This window comes from Triturus cristatus, chromosome 12 (assembly GCF_964204655.1).
Source record: "Triturus cristatus chromosome 12, aTriCri1.1, whole genome shotgun sequence".
In the NCBI taxonomy this organism is placed as follows: Eukaryota; Metazoa; Chordata; class Amphibia; order Caudata; family Salamandridae; genus Triturus; species Triturus cristatus.
This window is the reverse complement of record NC_140595.1, coordinates 306,152,388-306,171,077: the sequence shown is the minus strand read 5'-3', so window position 1 is coordinate 306,171,077 and position 18,690 is coordinate 306,152,388. Positions and strand designations below refer to the sequence as shown.

At 42.8% G+C, this 18,690-nt stretch overlaps 1 protein-coding gene across 1 annotated transcript in view; it reads right to left on the bottom strand.

Moving 5' to 3' along the window:
• Positions 1-18,690, bottom strand: part of LOC146775937 (uncharacterized) — a 1,457,164-nt gene that overhangs the window by 250,354 nt on the left and 1,188,120 nt on the right. Inside the window, exons 13-15 of the mRNA XM_085639461.1 lie at positions 14,046-14,130; positions 9,497-9,572; positions 2,632-2,700 (exon numbers count right to left, since the gene is read on the bottom strand). Of these exons, the coding sequence (XP_085495587.1) occupies positions 2,632-2,700; positions 9,497-9,572; positions 14,046-14,130 (230 nt within the window). The remainder of the gene's footprint in view (positions 1-2,631; positions 2,701-9,496; positions 9,573-14,045; positions 14,131-18,690) is intronic.

Sequence of the window (18,690 nt, the reverse complement as noted above, 5' to 3'; positions counted from 1 at the left end):
CAGTGCTATTCGAACCATTTCGGTTGATAAGGACATGTGATTTGGAGGTTGGAACTAATTACCCAATCCGGGACAAGCAGGATACCTCATAAGACGTGGGTGGAGACTTACCGTGATGGCAGTAGCATCTGAGGAAGGCAAGTCGTGCCGAAATGCATTATGCTGTGCTGTTTCCAATTAAAGGCTTCCAAACGGATTCCCCGAGTGGCCTCTTTCCTTTCTTTGCTGGAGAGGTGGTTCTTGATTCTATTTTGTGCACCAGCCAGAGGTGTTCCAAGAGGCCCCATTCCACTAAGAGGCAGGAGGTATGCTGGCTCCAGCTTTTGCTGTTGTGTCTTTTTTCGAGGGATCGAAATAACTCCTGCACGCCTCCAATGATGTTTCAGCCAGGACCGCTGCCAGGTGCAGCGCGTGATCGCACGAAGGATCGCAACTACCATTTTGACGACCTACGTCCTGGCAGGCACTTACACGGGAGGCCGGAATGTCAAGGGGACCTGAGGGAGCCCGAGGAATATATTTTAACGGACACTCCATGTTTATTACCACGTCTTTGCCCTGAATAGTGGTTCCTTCTCCACGGAAAACCCACCAGGGAGCAGTGCTCTCTGGGATTTGCAGTGCTATTCGAACCCTTTCGGTTGATAAGGACATGTGATTTGGAGGTTGGAACTAATTACCCAATCCGGGACAAGCAGGATACCTCATAAGACGTGGGTGGAGACTTACCGTGATGGCAGTAGCATCTGAGGAAGGCAAGTCGTGCCGAAATGCATTATGCTGTGCTGTTTCCAATTAAAGGCTTCCAAACGGATTCCCCGAGTGGCCTCTTTCCTTTCTTTGCTGGAGAGGTGGTTCTTGATTCTATTTTGTGCACCAGCCAGAGGTGTTCCAAGAGGCCCCATTCCACTAAGAGGCAGGAGGTATGCTGGCTCCAGCTTTTGCTGTTGTGTCTATTTTCGAGGGATCGAAATAACTCCTGCACGCCTCCAATGATGTTTCAGCCAGGACCGCTGCCAGGTGCAGCGCGTGATCGCACGAAGGATCGCAACTACCATTTTGACGACCTACGTCCTGGCAGGCACTTACACGGGAGGCCAGAATGTCAAGGGGACCTGAGGGAGCCCGAGGAATATATTTTAACGGACACTCCATGTTTATTACCACGTCTTTGCCCTGAATAGTGGTTCCTTCTCCACGGAAAACCCACCAGGGAGCAGTGCTCTCTGGGATTTGCAGTGCTATTCGAACCATTTCGGTTGATAAGGACATGTGATTTGGAGGTTGGAACTAATTACCCAATCCGGGACAAGCAGGATACCTCATAAGACGTGGGTGGAGACTTACCGTGATGGCAGTAGCATCTGAGGAAGGCAAGTCGTGCCGAAATGCATTATGCTGTGCTGTTTCCAATTAAAGGCTTCCAAACGGATTCCCCGAGTGGCCTCTTTCCTTTCTTTGCTGGAGAGGTGGTTCTTGATATATATATATATATACACACATACACATCTATATATATAACAACCAGTCTTTCTCCAGGTAGGAACAAAGTGCGAGACAGCTCCGGGATAAACTGCAACTGACTTTAATAATTACCAGCGCTCTGTGTACAACAACCCATGAAACGCGTTTCGCTTGTAATAGCTTCATCAGTGCCCGTTTCAAAAGATTAAACAATGTCCTGGGGGTCTGCTGGTATTTTAGCTGTTATTGCGGCCACTCCCAGTCAGGTGCTTACTTGCCCCTCCTCCACCTCCGAGGCTGCAGGACATCTCGCGCTCCACCCATCAGGCAACTGCATATATATATATTTGCGTGTCCAGTAGGTTCACCAACAATCGAGTTTTATAAAAATCATGGCAAAACAAATTATTTGGCTGGCAACCTATTACCTTTCCCAATGCTTGTTTCCTGGCCATTCCCCCATCAATAACGTTTTACGAAAGCCGCAAGAAAATAAAGCAGCACTGACAAAACGGAAGAGGTGGCAGCCAAAACCAGACCTATTGGGCTAAATCAATGATTGTTTATGCTAGTTGCCACTTTTCGAAATGAGGTAATACACACAGCACCTAAAGTGGGACATTCATAATTATGCTGTCTGCTGAGGGACAGTCATATCTACATTACCTAATAGAATAATACCCGGACTGACATAGTTATTGTATTGCTCTGCACTATCTGCAGAGGTGTATCTAAACATGCTGATGGAGGTCCGCAAGGGTACCTCTTGCGTACATTGTTTGTCTGTGCATTAAAGGCTGTATGGGTATTCTAGTCCAGTGTGTCTATATGTGTTGCCTGTATTCACTGGTGCCTGCAAGCTTCTTGTTTATGTGTGTGAACGTGTGTTTGTGTACACTATAGCCACACCTAATGGCTTTATTAATGCTTCTTCCTAATGTGAGTCATGTCTTAGTGCATCTATTTAAATCCATTATGATGAATGCCTTTAAGATAAAGCGTCTTCATATGATCATTAGAAGGAAGCAAACTGCTTTATAACTAACAGCTGAAATGTTGCTTAAATACAGGGACAGAGATACATAGTTGTTTCTAAATCTTTAAGCAGCAACCAAATAACCACAATATTCAATCTCAACATAATAGTCATTAGTGAAAGTACTGTACCTTTTTTTAGATTAGTTGATTGACACAATTGATGAGCCCTCTCCAGTTTGAACTGCAGACATTTCTTCTCTATTAACACAGAAAGAAAACAGCTTTCAGCTAATTGGATACAGAGTAATGACGCACTTTACAAATAAACGCAAGATTACAAAATAACATGCATAGTCTTTCTTCACCACCCCTGCATGTGATACATTGAAACACGTCTGGAAGGTGGAGGGGAAAAAATTAGGTTACCCTAAGAATCAAGAGCACTGGCTTGCAAAAGCATATTGGTTCACGTGCCATCCTGCATAGCTAACAGAAACATTTCTCGAGAATACAGTGGAAGCAGCCTTAGCTCTGAATGTGGTAGGCAATTGATGGAAGAGGCATTGCAAGATGTAACATTGAGAGATACAGGTGGCGATGAACCTGGGAATGATAGTTTTGGGGACGGCTTTCGATTAATCTACGCATCGTAAGTCACCAAATATGGTAAAGGAAACATAGATGCCTCTTTTGGTTCAGACTGAAATGGGGAAATGTCTATAAACACCTCTAGAACCTAAGAAATGATGAACTTAAGTTAATAGATCACTTTGTTCAAAAGTAATTGAGCCAACACAACTTTATCATAATAAACCCGAATGTGGCTCATACATTATAGGGCTTGCAGATCACCAATGCATTGTGCACAAGTACTGGCAATACAATGATTGTTTTGTATTACATTTGCTTCATGATGCTAGGCCAAAAGATTACTGCATCAGATGTGTAATGGAATAGATTCAGATCTGACCTGACTGTGAGCATCCACACTAGAGGGATAGATGGAATTGGCCAGTTAGATATCAGTTGATGGCCTCATTTGACAGCCCATTTCTGGAGGGCCCGATGGAAGCCAAATAAATCTTCAAAATGCCTGCTTGCATATCTGATTCTACAGGTGTCTAGAAAACCATACAATGTCATCAGAGAATAGGCAAGAAGAATGATGTCCTTAAAAGAGGCCCAGTGGTCACACTATAATCACTTTCTCTAATATTAGGGTCTGGTGGTGCTTTTCTTGGTGGTGACTCGGACAGCCTGATTATCTGAGGAGAGAGACAAAGGTCAGACAAAACAGCTTCTCAAGAACCAGGTGCACAAGTACAGTGATTTTAGAGATGTGTATACAGCTCTTTTTTGTCCAGTTATCAGGTTAAGCCTCAGGGTAACCCGGATGGCTTTCTTTTCAATGGATGGCTAAGAACAGAGAGAGGTAAGGCTGAGGTGACCAGGATGACTGACTGTGTGCCATTGATCTTTTAAAGGATCCTCTGAACCAGCTGAGAGTGAGAAAATATATACAGAAAAATCCCTGACTAGTCCAAGATAGCATCAGAAGAATCTCCAGACACCTGTCCATTTAGAAGGCAACTATGTTGCTTTCATTGCTTTCAATGGCTAGAAATGTATCTGTATCTAGCCTTACTATGTAGCTCAGGCCTACCTGAGAAGGACTTCACTTTGGAATGGCGAACGACCTTTACAACGCGGTTGTTACACCGCGGTACGTTTACATTACGGTCATTACAACGCAAGTTATTACAACGACTTGCGCTGGATGGCGCTATACACTAAGGAATAGTATGATTTATTATTTCAACACCTTCCCTACTGTTACATAGGCTGGAGTTGGAATAGTAAATCACACTATTCCTAAATCCAGCGCCCTCCAGCGCAAGTCGTTGTAACAACTTGCGTTGTAATAACTGCGATGTAACGTACCGCGATGTAAATCATCGCGTTGTAACGTCACATATTCCTTTGGAATGCCTCTATACACCTGCTCACGCCATTTTCCTTTATATGGAGCACTATTGTAATGTGAGGATCCTCAAACAACATGCCTGCAGAATGGCCTAGTTCTAAAGATCCTTTGCACACCAACAAAGATGCATATAATGAGTGTCTGTCTTCTTTCTGTATATTGAAAAGTGATAGTGTTGCTAGAGTGCATCATTACCCCTACTGACACCGAGAAGAAATATCTATAAGGTAAGGGAGGCATCCTTCCACTGGAATAAGTTTGTTTGGAGGGTTATATCAGATCGGTTCCACAAAGCACTGATGCAGAGGTCCCCACAGTGAGCACCACATTTATAATTGGAAGGGGCAGAAGCTATTTACTTGTAATCTTTTTAATTCACCATGGGGTTCCCTTCTGAATTCATAACAGGCAGAAAATCTGTGCGTACTTCTGAGATACCGGAACACATATATATATTTTTTTTACAATTTTCATGTTTTCAAATACAATCAAATACATAGGAAACAATCACAAAAGCCAACATTTACGGAATTTCTTTTAGTAATTCGCGAATATGTTTGTTTTAATGTTTTTATTGATACTTTTGCATAATAACATATATGCACTACAAACATGTAAACTTTCCAGCTGTGACTCCACATGATTGCCCCCTATCATCATATCTGTACAGTTATCATGAACCCGCCCCTCTCTGGGTACCTTTCCTCCCCTCAATTTTCTCTCGTGTGGTCTCTTCTTGTCCTCTCAATGTACTCATTTTAAAGAAGACCCATCCTTTCCTAAGTCCGTCGATGTACCTTGCTTGGTCTCTCGCGCCCCCATGGAATTATCCCAGGTGTCGGAATAGTCCAGTGAGGTGTATCACTCATCTACCCCTGAACCCCCTCAACTGTCCCCGCCTCTTCAAATGTTGTCTATATGTCTCCCGAGACCTTCAAATCCTCCGCCACTTTAGCTTTTCTCCTGGAGAGCCTAATATGTACCTCTTCAGCTAGTGCCCATTCAATAGTGTCTTTTACCCATTAATTGTCTCCTGTTCCCAGCCACCCCATGGCAATTCACAGTTTTCACTAGGATAAGAGTGATTTGCAGAAATGTATATTTCATCTTCCTGTTTTTGGAGCGATTCACTATGCCCAGCAGGCACTGGGTGGGTGAAAGATCAAGAGTCAATCCAGTTGCTGCCTCAATCCGTTCCACCACCACCACCACCCTCCAGTAAGTCGAAACTTCATGACATTGCCACAACAAGTGCAAGAATGTGGCTTTTCCCTTGCCCACAACGGGGGCAAGTTGTAGAAAATTTGCTAAAATGTTCAATTAAAATTAGATCTGACTCAGAACAAACGTTAAAAAAAGTACATACTACATTAAAACAGGAAATGTTGCAGCAAAGTGAAACATTGCACATATTAAAAACTAACCCTGCTTAAGAACTGATGACTGCACAATCCTATCATGGCCAGTGTCAGTGAGGCTGTAGATATTTGGAGCACATGGAAGATACATATCTACAGTATCCAATTCAAAACCTGTGGTGCAAATTGCTTGGAGACGGGTGATCCCTCTTAGAATAGACATGCAGTCATCAGGTAGGTTAAAGTGTGCATAATGCAAGACCTCATGAGTTAGGGGATCTAGGTCAGAGATGGAAGGGTGGAATGGAAGATTCTGCCGGACAATCTGGAAGGCAGATCTGACCTCGTTGCAAGTCTACCGTGCGGCAGAACGGACATCTGAAAAAGGTCCTGGGCCCATCACTGGTGAGATCAATATAGGGGCGAGGAAAATCATCTTTGCGTTGCTAAATCTGAACTTGGTGGGCACTCTGAGAAGAAGTCCAATTGGTGAAATGGTGTAGAACAATTCTCACCATCAACTCACTGAAAATGCATTCCTCAGAACCAGGGTTCTAGAAACTTGGTGGAGTAAACTGGATATTTTGTGTATAATTCTGGGGGAAACAAGTCTAGTTCCACATGCCCTCAAAAGGAGAAGACAACTGCCAGTACTTCATCGTGTAAAACTCATTTGGGTTGTTTTAACAAATAGTGATCTCTCTGCTTATGTGTTTTCCAACCCAGGAAGATATGGCATCAACGGTAGACGACTACCGTGTGTGCACGTACATGCATACATGGAGCCATTTTTAGATGATTTTGCTGGAAGAAAAAGAAAAATCCTTCAAAGGAGGTCACTGTGAATGCACATGCATGCCTGACGGTCATCTTTATATTTAATTTACAGTTCCAAGATTACAGAAAGGTATTTTGGAATATAAATTAAAACATTAAGTATGCACTGGAAGCACCACAAATTGAGGGAAAGGTACCCGCCTGGAACCACTGTGCAATTTCGGATCCTCATAGAAAGAAATATTTAAAAAGTACAGCAGGCGAGAAGTAGGGTTAGGGAGTGTAAGGGAAGCAAATCAGCAAATGTGAGTGGCCCGGAAGTAGTGTGCAGCTGTCAGGACCAAGAAAACATAATAAGTAAACAATGCATGAGGTGGGAAAGAGAGGGAGAAAGGCAAGCGTTCCTTTGAGGAGTGGAAAGCGAAGTAAAACAAAATAAGCCCTCATGCAGCAGCGCACTGGTACAATTCATCCAATCAAAACATGGTGAGGCCAAAAAGCTCAATTGCAAACAAACCCAAGAATATGGAAAAAAGCCATTGAATCAAGAGCAGGTGACTATAATAGATCATTAAACTATTGGCTTTGCAGTAAGGGGGGTAGCTCAAGCCAATTAAGTGTATATTGGCTACAATAGGTCTTTTTGCCAACAGACAAGTAAATCTGTCTGCAAGCAAGACTAAATAATGAACTTTGTCAGTCAGGCAACAGAAAATTGAGTAAACTTCCCTAAGGAAAATAACTAAACTGTAGCCGCCTGAAGATAGGGGAACCAATATCTCAACAAGCAGTAAAAGACACTGGCTCTAAGACAAAAAAAACTCCATCTGCTCACTGTTTCCCACCGGTACTTTTGAGGTCACTATAGAACCTGCTTATCTGAACACTCAATCTACAGTACTGCTGATGACTATGACTTCCACCAAGGCCCAGGGGTCTGAGGGTCCACTGCACCTCAGTTATAGCTCTCCTTTACTATTAAACTGTGTAGTATGGTGGTACTATTTTCTTTATTATCCCCGGAGCGTAGGGGTAAGGGTTTAGGGTGTCTATGGCAACTTTGACAATGCTCAATTATTATGTTCAGAATGGGCCAAACTATAAGGTGGATTAAGCCCCTTAAATCTACAGTACAGTAAAGATAAATAAAAAAGGACATAGGTTGGTCCCTTGCATCATATATTTCCAAATTTCATTAAAGTATTAAAGTCCATAGGTCCTCATTTTCTTGTATAATAATTTATAAATTTCATGGTTCTAGATGACCTTGAATCTCAAATATTTTTTACAGGCAGTTACAAATAATGCCGAGCCAACACGTATTTCGCCCCATACGAACCCTGGTCAAGTTGGTGTTGTTGGATTTGTCAACAGCATTTGACACGGTGTCCCACTCTATCCTAATCCCCAGGCTTCACGAGGCCAGGCTGAACAGTAGGGCGCTACATTGGCTCAGGAACTTGCTTGCCAGTCGAATGCAACAAGTCTGCTTGGACTCTTTCAAGCCTCGACTAATGCATATGAACAAGGGTGTGCTCCAGGGATCATGCATGAGTCCAACTCTGTTTAACATCTATGTAGCCCCCTTAGACCAAATCGTGAGAGCCTGCAGTGTGGAGATCGTGTCATATGCTGACAATACTCAACTTCTTAACTCCTTTGGCCCTGACTCAAACGAGGTGAAAGTCAAACCTCGCATGAGGTTGCATGAGGGAAATCACTGCGTGGCTGAGTAACAAATGTCTCCAAACAAGCAGCAACAAGAAAGAGATCATGCTATTTGGCATTGCCATCGAGATATTGTCAGCTGATTAGTGGCCTTTAGAACTTGGTCCCACTCCCTCTCCTAAGCAGATAGTGAAAAATCTTGGAGGGAAGCTAGATCAATCTCTTTCAATAAAAGACCACGTTAATGCCACCTGTGGCCTCCGTTTTGCCACAATGAGGCTCATAAAAAAAAGCTCTCCTGTGGCTTCCAGACACCACCAGGAAGACTCTTGTCCAGCCCCTTATCACCAGCCACCTGGACTATGGGCACGCTTTGTTGACATTAGTAAACGGCACCTTGCGGTCCAAACTGCAGGTGGTCTAGAATAACTGCTGCATGGCTAATATGTAATCTTCCCTCTCGCTCGCCCTCCTCCCCGATTCTCAGGAAGCTTCAATGGCTGCTAATTAAAAAGTATGGCATTTTCAGACTATGTTGTTTGACACATAAGGCACACCACAAGTCTCGTCCAGCCTATCGGTCCGCTCAACTATATCCCTACCTGCCTCCTAGATGTCTAAGATCTTCAGATAAGGCAAATCTTGTGATCCCACGCATCCGCACCTTAAGATATGGGGCAGATCTTTCTCTTACACACCCCCTTATCACTTAAACAAACTCCCTTTTAGTCTTTGCTCTTGCTCGAACTTCTCCTCCTTTAAGAAGGGTTTAGAATGTTTTATCCTCTTTTGAGCAGCGCCAAGACATTCCTCCGGGAGGGAGTTGTGCGCAATACCAAATGTCCAAATAATAATAATAGAATGCTAGAAATGGCAGTTTTATCCACTGTAACATACTACAGCGAAAAGGAAAAGTGCACAGAAATTCAACTAATGTCAGTAATCCATATTGTTGGCCAGATAGCCTCAATCGATGGAGAGAAATGCCTGCACTTTCTCTTGCATGCTCGGGAGATCATCAGAAAAAGATGGATCACATATTCGAACCTATTATAGAACGCTTTGTTATAGAACATTTAGTAACCTCAAATGTGACCTACAAATCTACACTTGCTATAGTCTTCTTATCATTGCTTTGAAAGAGTTAGCTATGTCACAGACCTAATTGGCTCCCTCTTCAATCAACCTCATGGTTTGCAGCTTCGATCAGATATAAATTATTTTTATATAATAAGAACAACTTGTTGAACCTGCTGTCATCACTTACCAAGCTGGTACTTCTCATCTTTTGTCCGCTCGAGTTCATTAGTCAGGCTTCTTATCTGGTCCTTGTGAGACGCAAGCTGTTAGAAACAGAACCAAAGAATATTCAATATCACCTACTTCACCATTCACAATGGCATCATACACACAAAAGGCCCTCCGCTTGCAGTGGGACTTTGAATTTTTTAATTGGAGGAAGAATATCGACATGTCTTTATGGTAATTGGACATCTTATCCATGTCATAAACTGGATGGGGATAGAACTGAAGTATGTAAAGCTAATTGCTTTGTATATTTCACTACGATAAACTAGGATGTTTTGTCAATCCTCTGAACAGAGTGTTTTTATTTAAGTATATAGGGTGTCTTTATATTTTAATAAAAATGTATTGTCTGCAAATCAATTTTCAAAAACCCCACAGTGCCAGGAACAGTTAAAGCATGTTTAAGACCCTTACAAGACGTTCCCTTAGCTTGAGATCATTACCATTCCCAAACAATTTTAAGGTATTCACAAGCAAAACAATCCGTTATAGCTAACTGATCTAAGTATATCTCTTGCAGCTAATGACCTCACATATTACATCACTCATGAAATGTATAATCGGTTGTGGTGCAAGTTATACTTGTCGCTTATGTATATCTGGTGAATTTCATTGTTTTTTGGTTTTAAAACAGTAGTTTTTTTAAATATTGGAATACCTTTGCATAACTCCACTTTAACCTTTGTGTTTTTGGAGGTGGGAGGTGGGGGGTGGGGTGTGGGGTGTGTGTGTGTGTGTGTGTGTGTGTGTGTGTGTGTGTATATATATATATATATATATATATATATATATATATATCAGCACTATCAGCACTGATTATATGCTGAATGAAGAGAGCACACTGGCATATCCTTTTTGCAAAGTGCTTTTAATCCGGACCCCTAAACCCCCCCAACAGACGCGTTACGCCTCGCGGCTTTGTCAATGTCGGTTTACTGTGCAAAACAAACGACACTTTCATATCGTGACGTTTCACGAGATCCATGTAAACAACAAAGATGGACTACAGTATATTGCTAAAAAAAAAAAATATATATATATTACCTACTGGCGGTCGCCAGTAGGTAGTTATAGTTAGGACCACGTTTCCATAGGAAAACCTCAACATTCTATTTTGAATAACTTTGGCGCCGGTCGACGAATCCTCGCGAATTTCTCAAAATAGGTGGGGCGCTACGCTCCGCTCCTACCCTGAAAGTCTCGGGGGGATTCGTCAAGCGGGGGCTGAGATAAAAGGGGGGTCCCAAAACGCGTTTTTCCCATGCATTTTTCCATAGGACCTTTAGAACGAGCTACAGCCCGAACGGCTGAACAGAATTACTTGAAATTTGGCAGAGAGGTCAAGGTCAAGGAAGTGCCTTTTGTAGGTTTGGTGTAAATCTGTTCAGTAGATTCTGAGAAAATAGCCTTTAAATCAATATATATATCTGAGCCCGCTTACGGTACGCTTACCGTACGCTTACGGTAAGCGTACGGCGGCGTGCGCGAGCGCAATTCTGATTGGCTCTTAGATCTTAGTAAACATTCGAATCGGTCGAAACCAGGAAGCGGCGGCCGCCATTTTGTGTATTTCACTCTGAAAAAAAAGAGTGAAAACAAGGAAAGGGGGCAATGAGGAGAGTTACAGACCCCCTAACATTTGTAAGGGGGTCAAAGAAGGACAGAAAAGTACAAAAAAAACATTTATTGATTTAAAAAAAAATCACGGGGTACGCGTACGGTAAGCTTACGGTAAGCGTACGGTAAAAAAAAAAAAAAATGAATATCAGATTTAGTGTTTAGATATTAGGGGGCTCTAAAAAGAGCCATTGTGTTTATGAAATGATTTTTTAGTGGTACCTACAAGTAAGTACAGATTTGTTGACGTGCTTTCTTGCTTTGTCATCGCACCTCGTGCCCACCGTGCGTGCACGGCACTAACTGCGTAAAGTGGGCACGCGGTGCGCGAAGCACGCGGTGAGCACCGCGTGCTCACTGTGCGCGCACGGTGCGCGAAGCGCACCGTGCGCGCACGGAACGAACTGCGTTAAGTGGGCACGCACGCCACGAATGGCGTAAAGTAACTTAGCATTTAAAAAAACGTACAAATTCACTGAAAAAACCATAGGTTTCACACACGTTATAGTTAGGAATTAGCATTTAAAAAACCTTAGAAATTCAGTGAAAAAACCATAGGTTTCACACATGTTATAGTTAGCTGGACATTTTACTCGTAAAAAACCAATGAAATTGCCCCGTTATAGTTAGTGCTGGCAACTATAACTCACGCGACCGCAATCTTCTGCTGATGACATATGTGTCTTTATGAAAAAAAAATATTTGTAATATATGTATAGCTAAAAATGTATGGAAGAAGACATGGGCAAATAAGTGTCTAAATACAGTATTAGCATCAGCAGAGGATTGCGGTCGCGTGAGTTATAGTTGCCAGCACTAACTATAACGGGGCAATTTCATTGGTTTTTTACGAGTAAAATGTCCAGCTAACTATAACATGTGTGAAACCTATGGTTTTTTCACTGAATATATATATATATATATATATATATATATATATATATTTGAACTCACCCCTGCGAGTGCTTTATTCCGTGGATATCAAGCACGAAGTTTGGAGCTGTTTTAGATTGCGGGCGCACCCTTGCTAAAAAAGCACCCGTCCGTGAGTGCTCGGAGGAGGTGAACTGTGGAGCTGGTATATATATATATGAAAAATATTTAAAGCTTAACTTCAAATTTGTGAAGTAATGGTACTCTGTCTGGAGTGGTCCCGATGTAACTGTCTGCGAGGTAGTGACATACAACCCTCGAAGGATCACCCTCAGGGTGACCACTGTATGACACGGTTAAAGTGCCGCTTGACAGACTCTCTACTTCTGCACCAGCATCTGTTATATGGCATGGGCACAAAGGCAAAGGATTCCTTCTTTGGCAAAGGTCTACGTGACATGAAAATGAGGGCATGCTTCTTTGGGATTGTACCCGTGCTTAATGTGTGCTGGCACGATCCATATTACAGAAGAGTCTACACATCTGCTTCGGTAATGCCAAATTGCGCGGGGGTGCAAAAAGCAGACACACATTCCCGCTGCTCCCCAGGGCACTTTGTATAAAAGAGCAGTGTATGTTTGACAGTCGTTTACAGAAATTAGGCAAAGGCGAACATCAGTAAATAAAATAAAGAATATCTGTTCGCTCTTACAGTGGCATGTCTGACAATCGGGGACTTGGGTTGGGAGGAAGCAAGAAGAAAGCTTGGTCATTACTGTAAGCCCCATATTCATGGAGGTCTCCATGGACTAGCACATCTGATGAAATCCCCTATCTGCATACCCCACCTCCCATTGTGAGGCTTGGGCATTTAGAGGAAGGGCCGCAGCTCATACTAGAACCATCAGTATGTTACAGTGTGAGCTGTGGGAGGTAGATAGGGGTATTGGACCCACAACTGCAGGGAAGCGAAAAAATATCCTTGCAGTATGTTGGTCTTCCATTCGGCAGTGGCTGCTATCACTGAATAATATTCACAGTGGGAACCTGAGTGTACAGCTCTCTTTTCTGCTGTAATCTAGTGACAGTGGGGAACAAACCCACAGATATCCAGGCGGTGAGTTTTCACCCTCAGTTAGAGCCTGCTGCAGCCCCATTGTTCAATGGATTCCTAAAAATGAGCACCTCCGATTCTTTTTAGTCTTAATCCTCTGCCTCGTTTTCCATTCATGTATATTTCACATTTTACTTTATTTTTTTCTTCGCTATTTTCCTTGTCTTCTTCCCTCAGCACAGCTCTCGCGTTTGAGGGAACTTTCGCCTAACTCTTCTCCTTTGTATTTCCTTATGCTGCTATAACCATTTGCCCCTTCCTTTTCACCCCTTTCTTCCCTACCTCTTGCTCTCTTTTCTCTCACTCTCCTTCATGGCCTCTGCGTTTCTCTTTCTCGTTTCCTATCTTTGCGCTCCCCAGTCTTTAAATATTGTCCAGGGCGTACCTTTTCAAGGCTAAGAAAGCCTGTGAAACCAGACACTTGGGCCTAGAGAACTTGGACTGCTCAACGAAAGGACCTTAGATTATTTTGACTGTATTTTCCCATTTCAAGATGAAAGTAGAATCAGCCGATAACAGAAATTACGGTCTCACAAACTACATGTTTTGCAGGAACACCGAGACTCCAAATTACCCCTCCACCCCTTCCAGTAAGGAAGCACTGATTCCAGAGGTAATTCCAAATTTTCGAGGGCAAACCTTGGAATGTCAAGTTACTGCCATTCACTGGAAGCACTGATGATTGTGGTATCAGTAATTGTGAGGGCGAGAATGCCACATTTGTTTTCTCCCGTGTACATTGTAATGAGGGTCTGCATTTCTTCCCTTATCTGTTGCCTCCACATGTATAATGGTCTTCCTGTGTTTTTGCAGTGCATGAATACCCTTCCCTCACTTATGCGCACGCGCGATCACAGAACAGATCTAGCCCACAACAAAATAAAGCAGGCCCACAATTACTTACCTGTTTCCTCAAAGTTCTGATCTCATGGATGATTCTGGTCATGAAAATAGTTTGCGCCTGGTAGGCAACCAGCGACCTCATTTTCCTAATAAAACAGACAGAAAACAAGCATTCACTTCAATATACTCATAACAACCTATTGATAAATAGAGATGAGCTGTCAGTCAGTCAGTCATAACCACTTTAATCGATTAAGTAAAATCATAAAAGTACATCACAGTAATTCATACACATAAAAACATTACAAAATACAGTATAAAATAGTTCACATAGGGGTCGACCAAGCCAATAAATGTGCCCCTAGCAACAGAATACAAACTGAGCATCAAGATGAGCTGTCTTAAGGGCAAGCCAGTGGTGAGCTACACATTTTGGACTGCTCAGCCTTGTTGGAGGTCTCTTTGAAGCAGCACAGTTTTCATTTAATTCAGTTTCTTCAGTTTTATAGTGATAGTGAATATTACTAAATCTCAATTCAAGAAATACATTGACTAGGATTTATCATGCCTTTAAATAAACAATGACCTGGACAGAAGATTACTCTTAACAAAATGTGACTTGACCAAAGGATGGGCATGCGATAGCAAGAACATTGCAACATGTTGACAAAACTGCAAAGCGGATATCAGATAATAAAAAAAAAAAAAAAAAGGAGGGGATGAAAACACATAATGAATACAAAGAGGAACATGACCGAGAGGAGGAGGGTGAAGGAAAGAGCACACGTATTCCACTGCTTTTTATTGAATTCAGCAGCATGAAGTTTTCTCTGAGTACAAAGTCATATTAAAACACTGCTAATTCTTTACAAGGTGAAATAGGTAATGTGGACTCATACACAGTACTCTAACACATTTGATCACTAAACTTGAGTGGTAGCACAATTTCACACTGCATTGAAATACATCATTTTTTTATATTACCTCACACATAGTTTAGACGATATTCTATACTGCAAGAAAACATACGTTGGCAAAGATATTTATTGTTGATGCATAATCTTTCTGACAAGATCTCTGTAAAACTGCATGGTGGCTCCATGCTTCTCCAGCTGTGAACACAGCCACGACATGCCGATGTCGGGGTATACCTGGCACCAACCAGCATGTTGGCGTCAGTCCCGGATACTTTTCCATTCTCCAAGGAGGCATTTGGAGATGACCAAAGCCGGCAACAAATACAGAACATATGTTGTGCATATCTTGGGATTTTATTAATCACAGTACTAACTAATTAGGGAAGGAGGGAGAGCATTGAGAAACCTGCAAGATTATGTATCCACCAGAAATATTTTTGTCTGAAGGTAACTTGTGCTTATCATGGATAAATCATACTGTTGATTCCTCACCTTGTGAATGAGCCCCAAAGCAATATCTCACAGGGAGTTGGGATTAAGTAGTGCTAGTAAATCAATGAAGTCATGCAACACAGCTCGAGAGAAGAAGCAGTAGTGCTTGGCTAAATCCTTCAAAGGTGACCATAGAGCTACCGTCAGATATTTGTCTGGAGTGGGCCCTGGAGGCAGCCTTGGCTCTAATAGAATGGGCATGAATGCTCTCCAGAGGATATTTCTTGGCATACCAGTTCTTGAGACATAGGATAACCCAATGTGAAATGTTATGTTTAGTCACTGTGCTGCAGGGATTCTGCACATATACAGAACTATGTAAAGGAAACCAGGACCTCGGTGTATAGTGGTGTACCAACCTATCTCCTTATTGCCCAAAATCCCCAAAACTGACTAGCTATGGTGTTTCATTCGTTCTCCGACATAATAACGAAGCTACCAATGGTTAGACAACCCAGAACACAACACTCCCGACTCTCTCAGGAATCGCGGTGGAAAGACAACTTGTTCACTCACTCACTCATACTTGTCCAAAATAAGAGTAATCAGACTCAAGGTATAGTTTAAAATGTTTATTTTAACTAACGTGCTCTATGGTGCAGTACACGTGCCATTACCTGCAGCAAAATGCATAAACACAATACCGTCAGCATAAGACCTAACCACCCTCCCTGTGGTAAGAAATAGTTTATTATAAAAAAAGAAGACCTCTGGGCTTTGTCAGCAGACCCCATACCTCAAGGCCTCGATGAAAGTTTTACATCTCAGGACCAGGACAGCTCTTCTCTCTGGAAAGGTCTCTCTCCAAGTGTGTGAATAACATGCATCTCTGCAATATTAAAGCACGGGACTTTCAGTAGTGCAGCTGTGTGTCGTGTTATTTCTAGGTGCGAGGGACTGACCAGAACAGAATAACAAGGGGAATTGTTTATCGACCTTGTACTTCGTGTGCAGACTAAACCCCAGAGAACGCGAAAAGCAGACAGTTCTCATTTGAAAGGCACACAAAGTCTTGCAAAATAAATGTATGTAGTAACGTGCACAAAAGCAGCCTCATGGCAGCGAAGCTCATGCTAACTTAGCAATGTCGACAATGAACCTAGCATCCATACAACAACTGCTGTGCTCTTCTTTGCTCCAGCAAAGCCAAAAAGAGCTGATCACCCACTCTGTCCCTTTGAGTGCAGTTGATGGAAAGGGGTCCAAGAAGGAGTCCTATGAAATGTAGAAACCACTGTTGATGGTAAAGATGGGGGGGGTGCAAGGACTAATTTGTAAGGGTAAAAAACTATGGAGAAGTTAAATGGGCCTTAAGTTCTCCAACCCTACTTGCTGAAGTTATTGCCATCGACAAAATTGTCTTAGGTGTAAGAAGTCAAACTAGGCAATAGTGCATGAGAGCAAATGTGAATGCTATTCAGAGAGTCATAATGAGACTCAAACTAGAGTATGGATCGATAAATAGAGTAGGGGGAAACAAGTTCAAACAAACCTTTTGAAAAAATGTGCCACTAATGACATTCAAAAAGGAACCTTGATGAAGGCAGAACCTTAAGGCTGACATGGCTGCTGCATAGCCTTTAACTGTAGCCACTGCCAAACCCTGCTGTTCAAGGGACAATGCAAACCATAAAACATGGGGAAAGTGATATTTAAAGTGGATGCGTTCTTCCGACTAACACCACTAAATGTTATTGTTGTATCTTCCTGCTAAGATGACTTCTGCAACTTCATTATGAAGATGAAAGGACTCTAGCGGACACTGCTCAATCTCCATGTGTGTATCTGCATCATTTGAGGATTGAAGTGGAGGGCCTGACCACTCTGCTGCAAAAGCAAGGGTTGACAAGGGATAGATATAGGCTGCCAAGTGCTGAATGCCAACAGATCTCCATACCAGATCCAAAGCGCCCAGTCTGGGGTGATCAGAATCAGCTAGGATTGCTTCTTCTGAACCTTCTTCAGAAATTTAGAAAGAAGGATACCTGGCAGAAAAGCAGGCCAGAGGCCAGATAAACTGTAAGGGATCCCCCAGGGAACCATTCAGAGGGAAGTCTGGCAAAAGAAGGAGGGCCCTTGTTGTTTTGAGTCAAGAAGAAGAGATCTACGAATGGAAAAGTCCAATCTAGAGAAGCTCACCGCCATCACTTTAGGGTGCAGCTCCCGCTTGTGATCTTCTAGCAATAGACAACTGAAGGCATCCACCCTCACATCGAGGGAAGCTGCTATGTGAGCAGTTACCAGGAAGATTCCCCATGCTGCTCCCATTTCCACAAGAGAATTGCCTCCCTAGATAAGGTCCAAAACGCCAACCCACCATGTTTGTTGATACAATGGAAAGTAGTGACGCTGTTCTACACAATCTGAATGTTGCTCAATGAAATGGGAGAAAATCCTTTATTGCAAGCCGGACTGCCCACAGATCAAGTACATTTATGTGTAGGATCTGCTCCAATACAGACCAAAATCCCTGTATCACTTTGTCACCTAGCTGGGCACCACGGCTGAGCTAGGAGACATCTGTGACCATTGCACTAGAACCTGCAGACTGCCCATCAAGAGGTTGGAAGGGTCCATCCACCATTGCAGAGCCAGATACACAGAGTAGAAAATCTGCTCCAGATCTGTGAGGCTTTGGTACCCCTGAAGGGCTCTCATCCACCATCTGGGCATTTGGCATCACTAGGATGCACATCCCCATGAGGCTAAGCAGACATGAGAACTGCTGAACCGGATCCAAGTCAGAAACCTCAAAATCATCTTTTAAATATCACCAAACCTTTGAGAGGAAAATCCATTATTCGGACTAGGTCCAGAATGGTCCACGTGAATGTTAACCTCTACATAGGAGAATTCTGGGCATTGATGATAAAACGAAAGTTGTAAGGGACAGGTACGGCACACTGAAGATGTTCCCTGACTAAAGCAAGTTACTCGGCATTTACTAGCCAGTCATCCAAGAACAGAAACCCATTGACTCCTGACCATCACAGTGAAGCCACCACAACCAACAATACTTTCGCAAATATCCTGGGAGTTGTCATCAGTTTGAATGTAGGAACTGTAAACTGATAGAGATGGTGTACCACTGTGAACCTCAGGTAATGCCGATTGGGCATAAAGAATTGGACGATGGAAATAGGCATCCTTAAAGTCCAAGTCCCCAAATCTCCAGCATTCAGGGCCAGTAGGACTTGAGTCAGCATCTTGAACTTGTTCTGCCTGATGAAAAAGTTCAGAAGGTGACAATCCACAATGGTTCTCAGGCCCCAGTCTTTCGTGAGATGCAACAAGTAA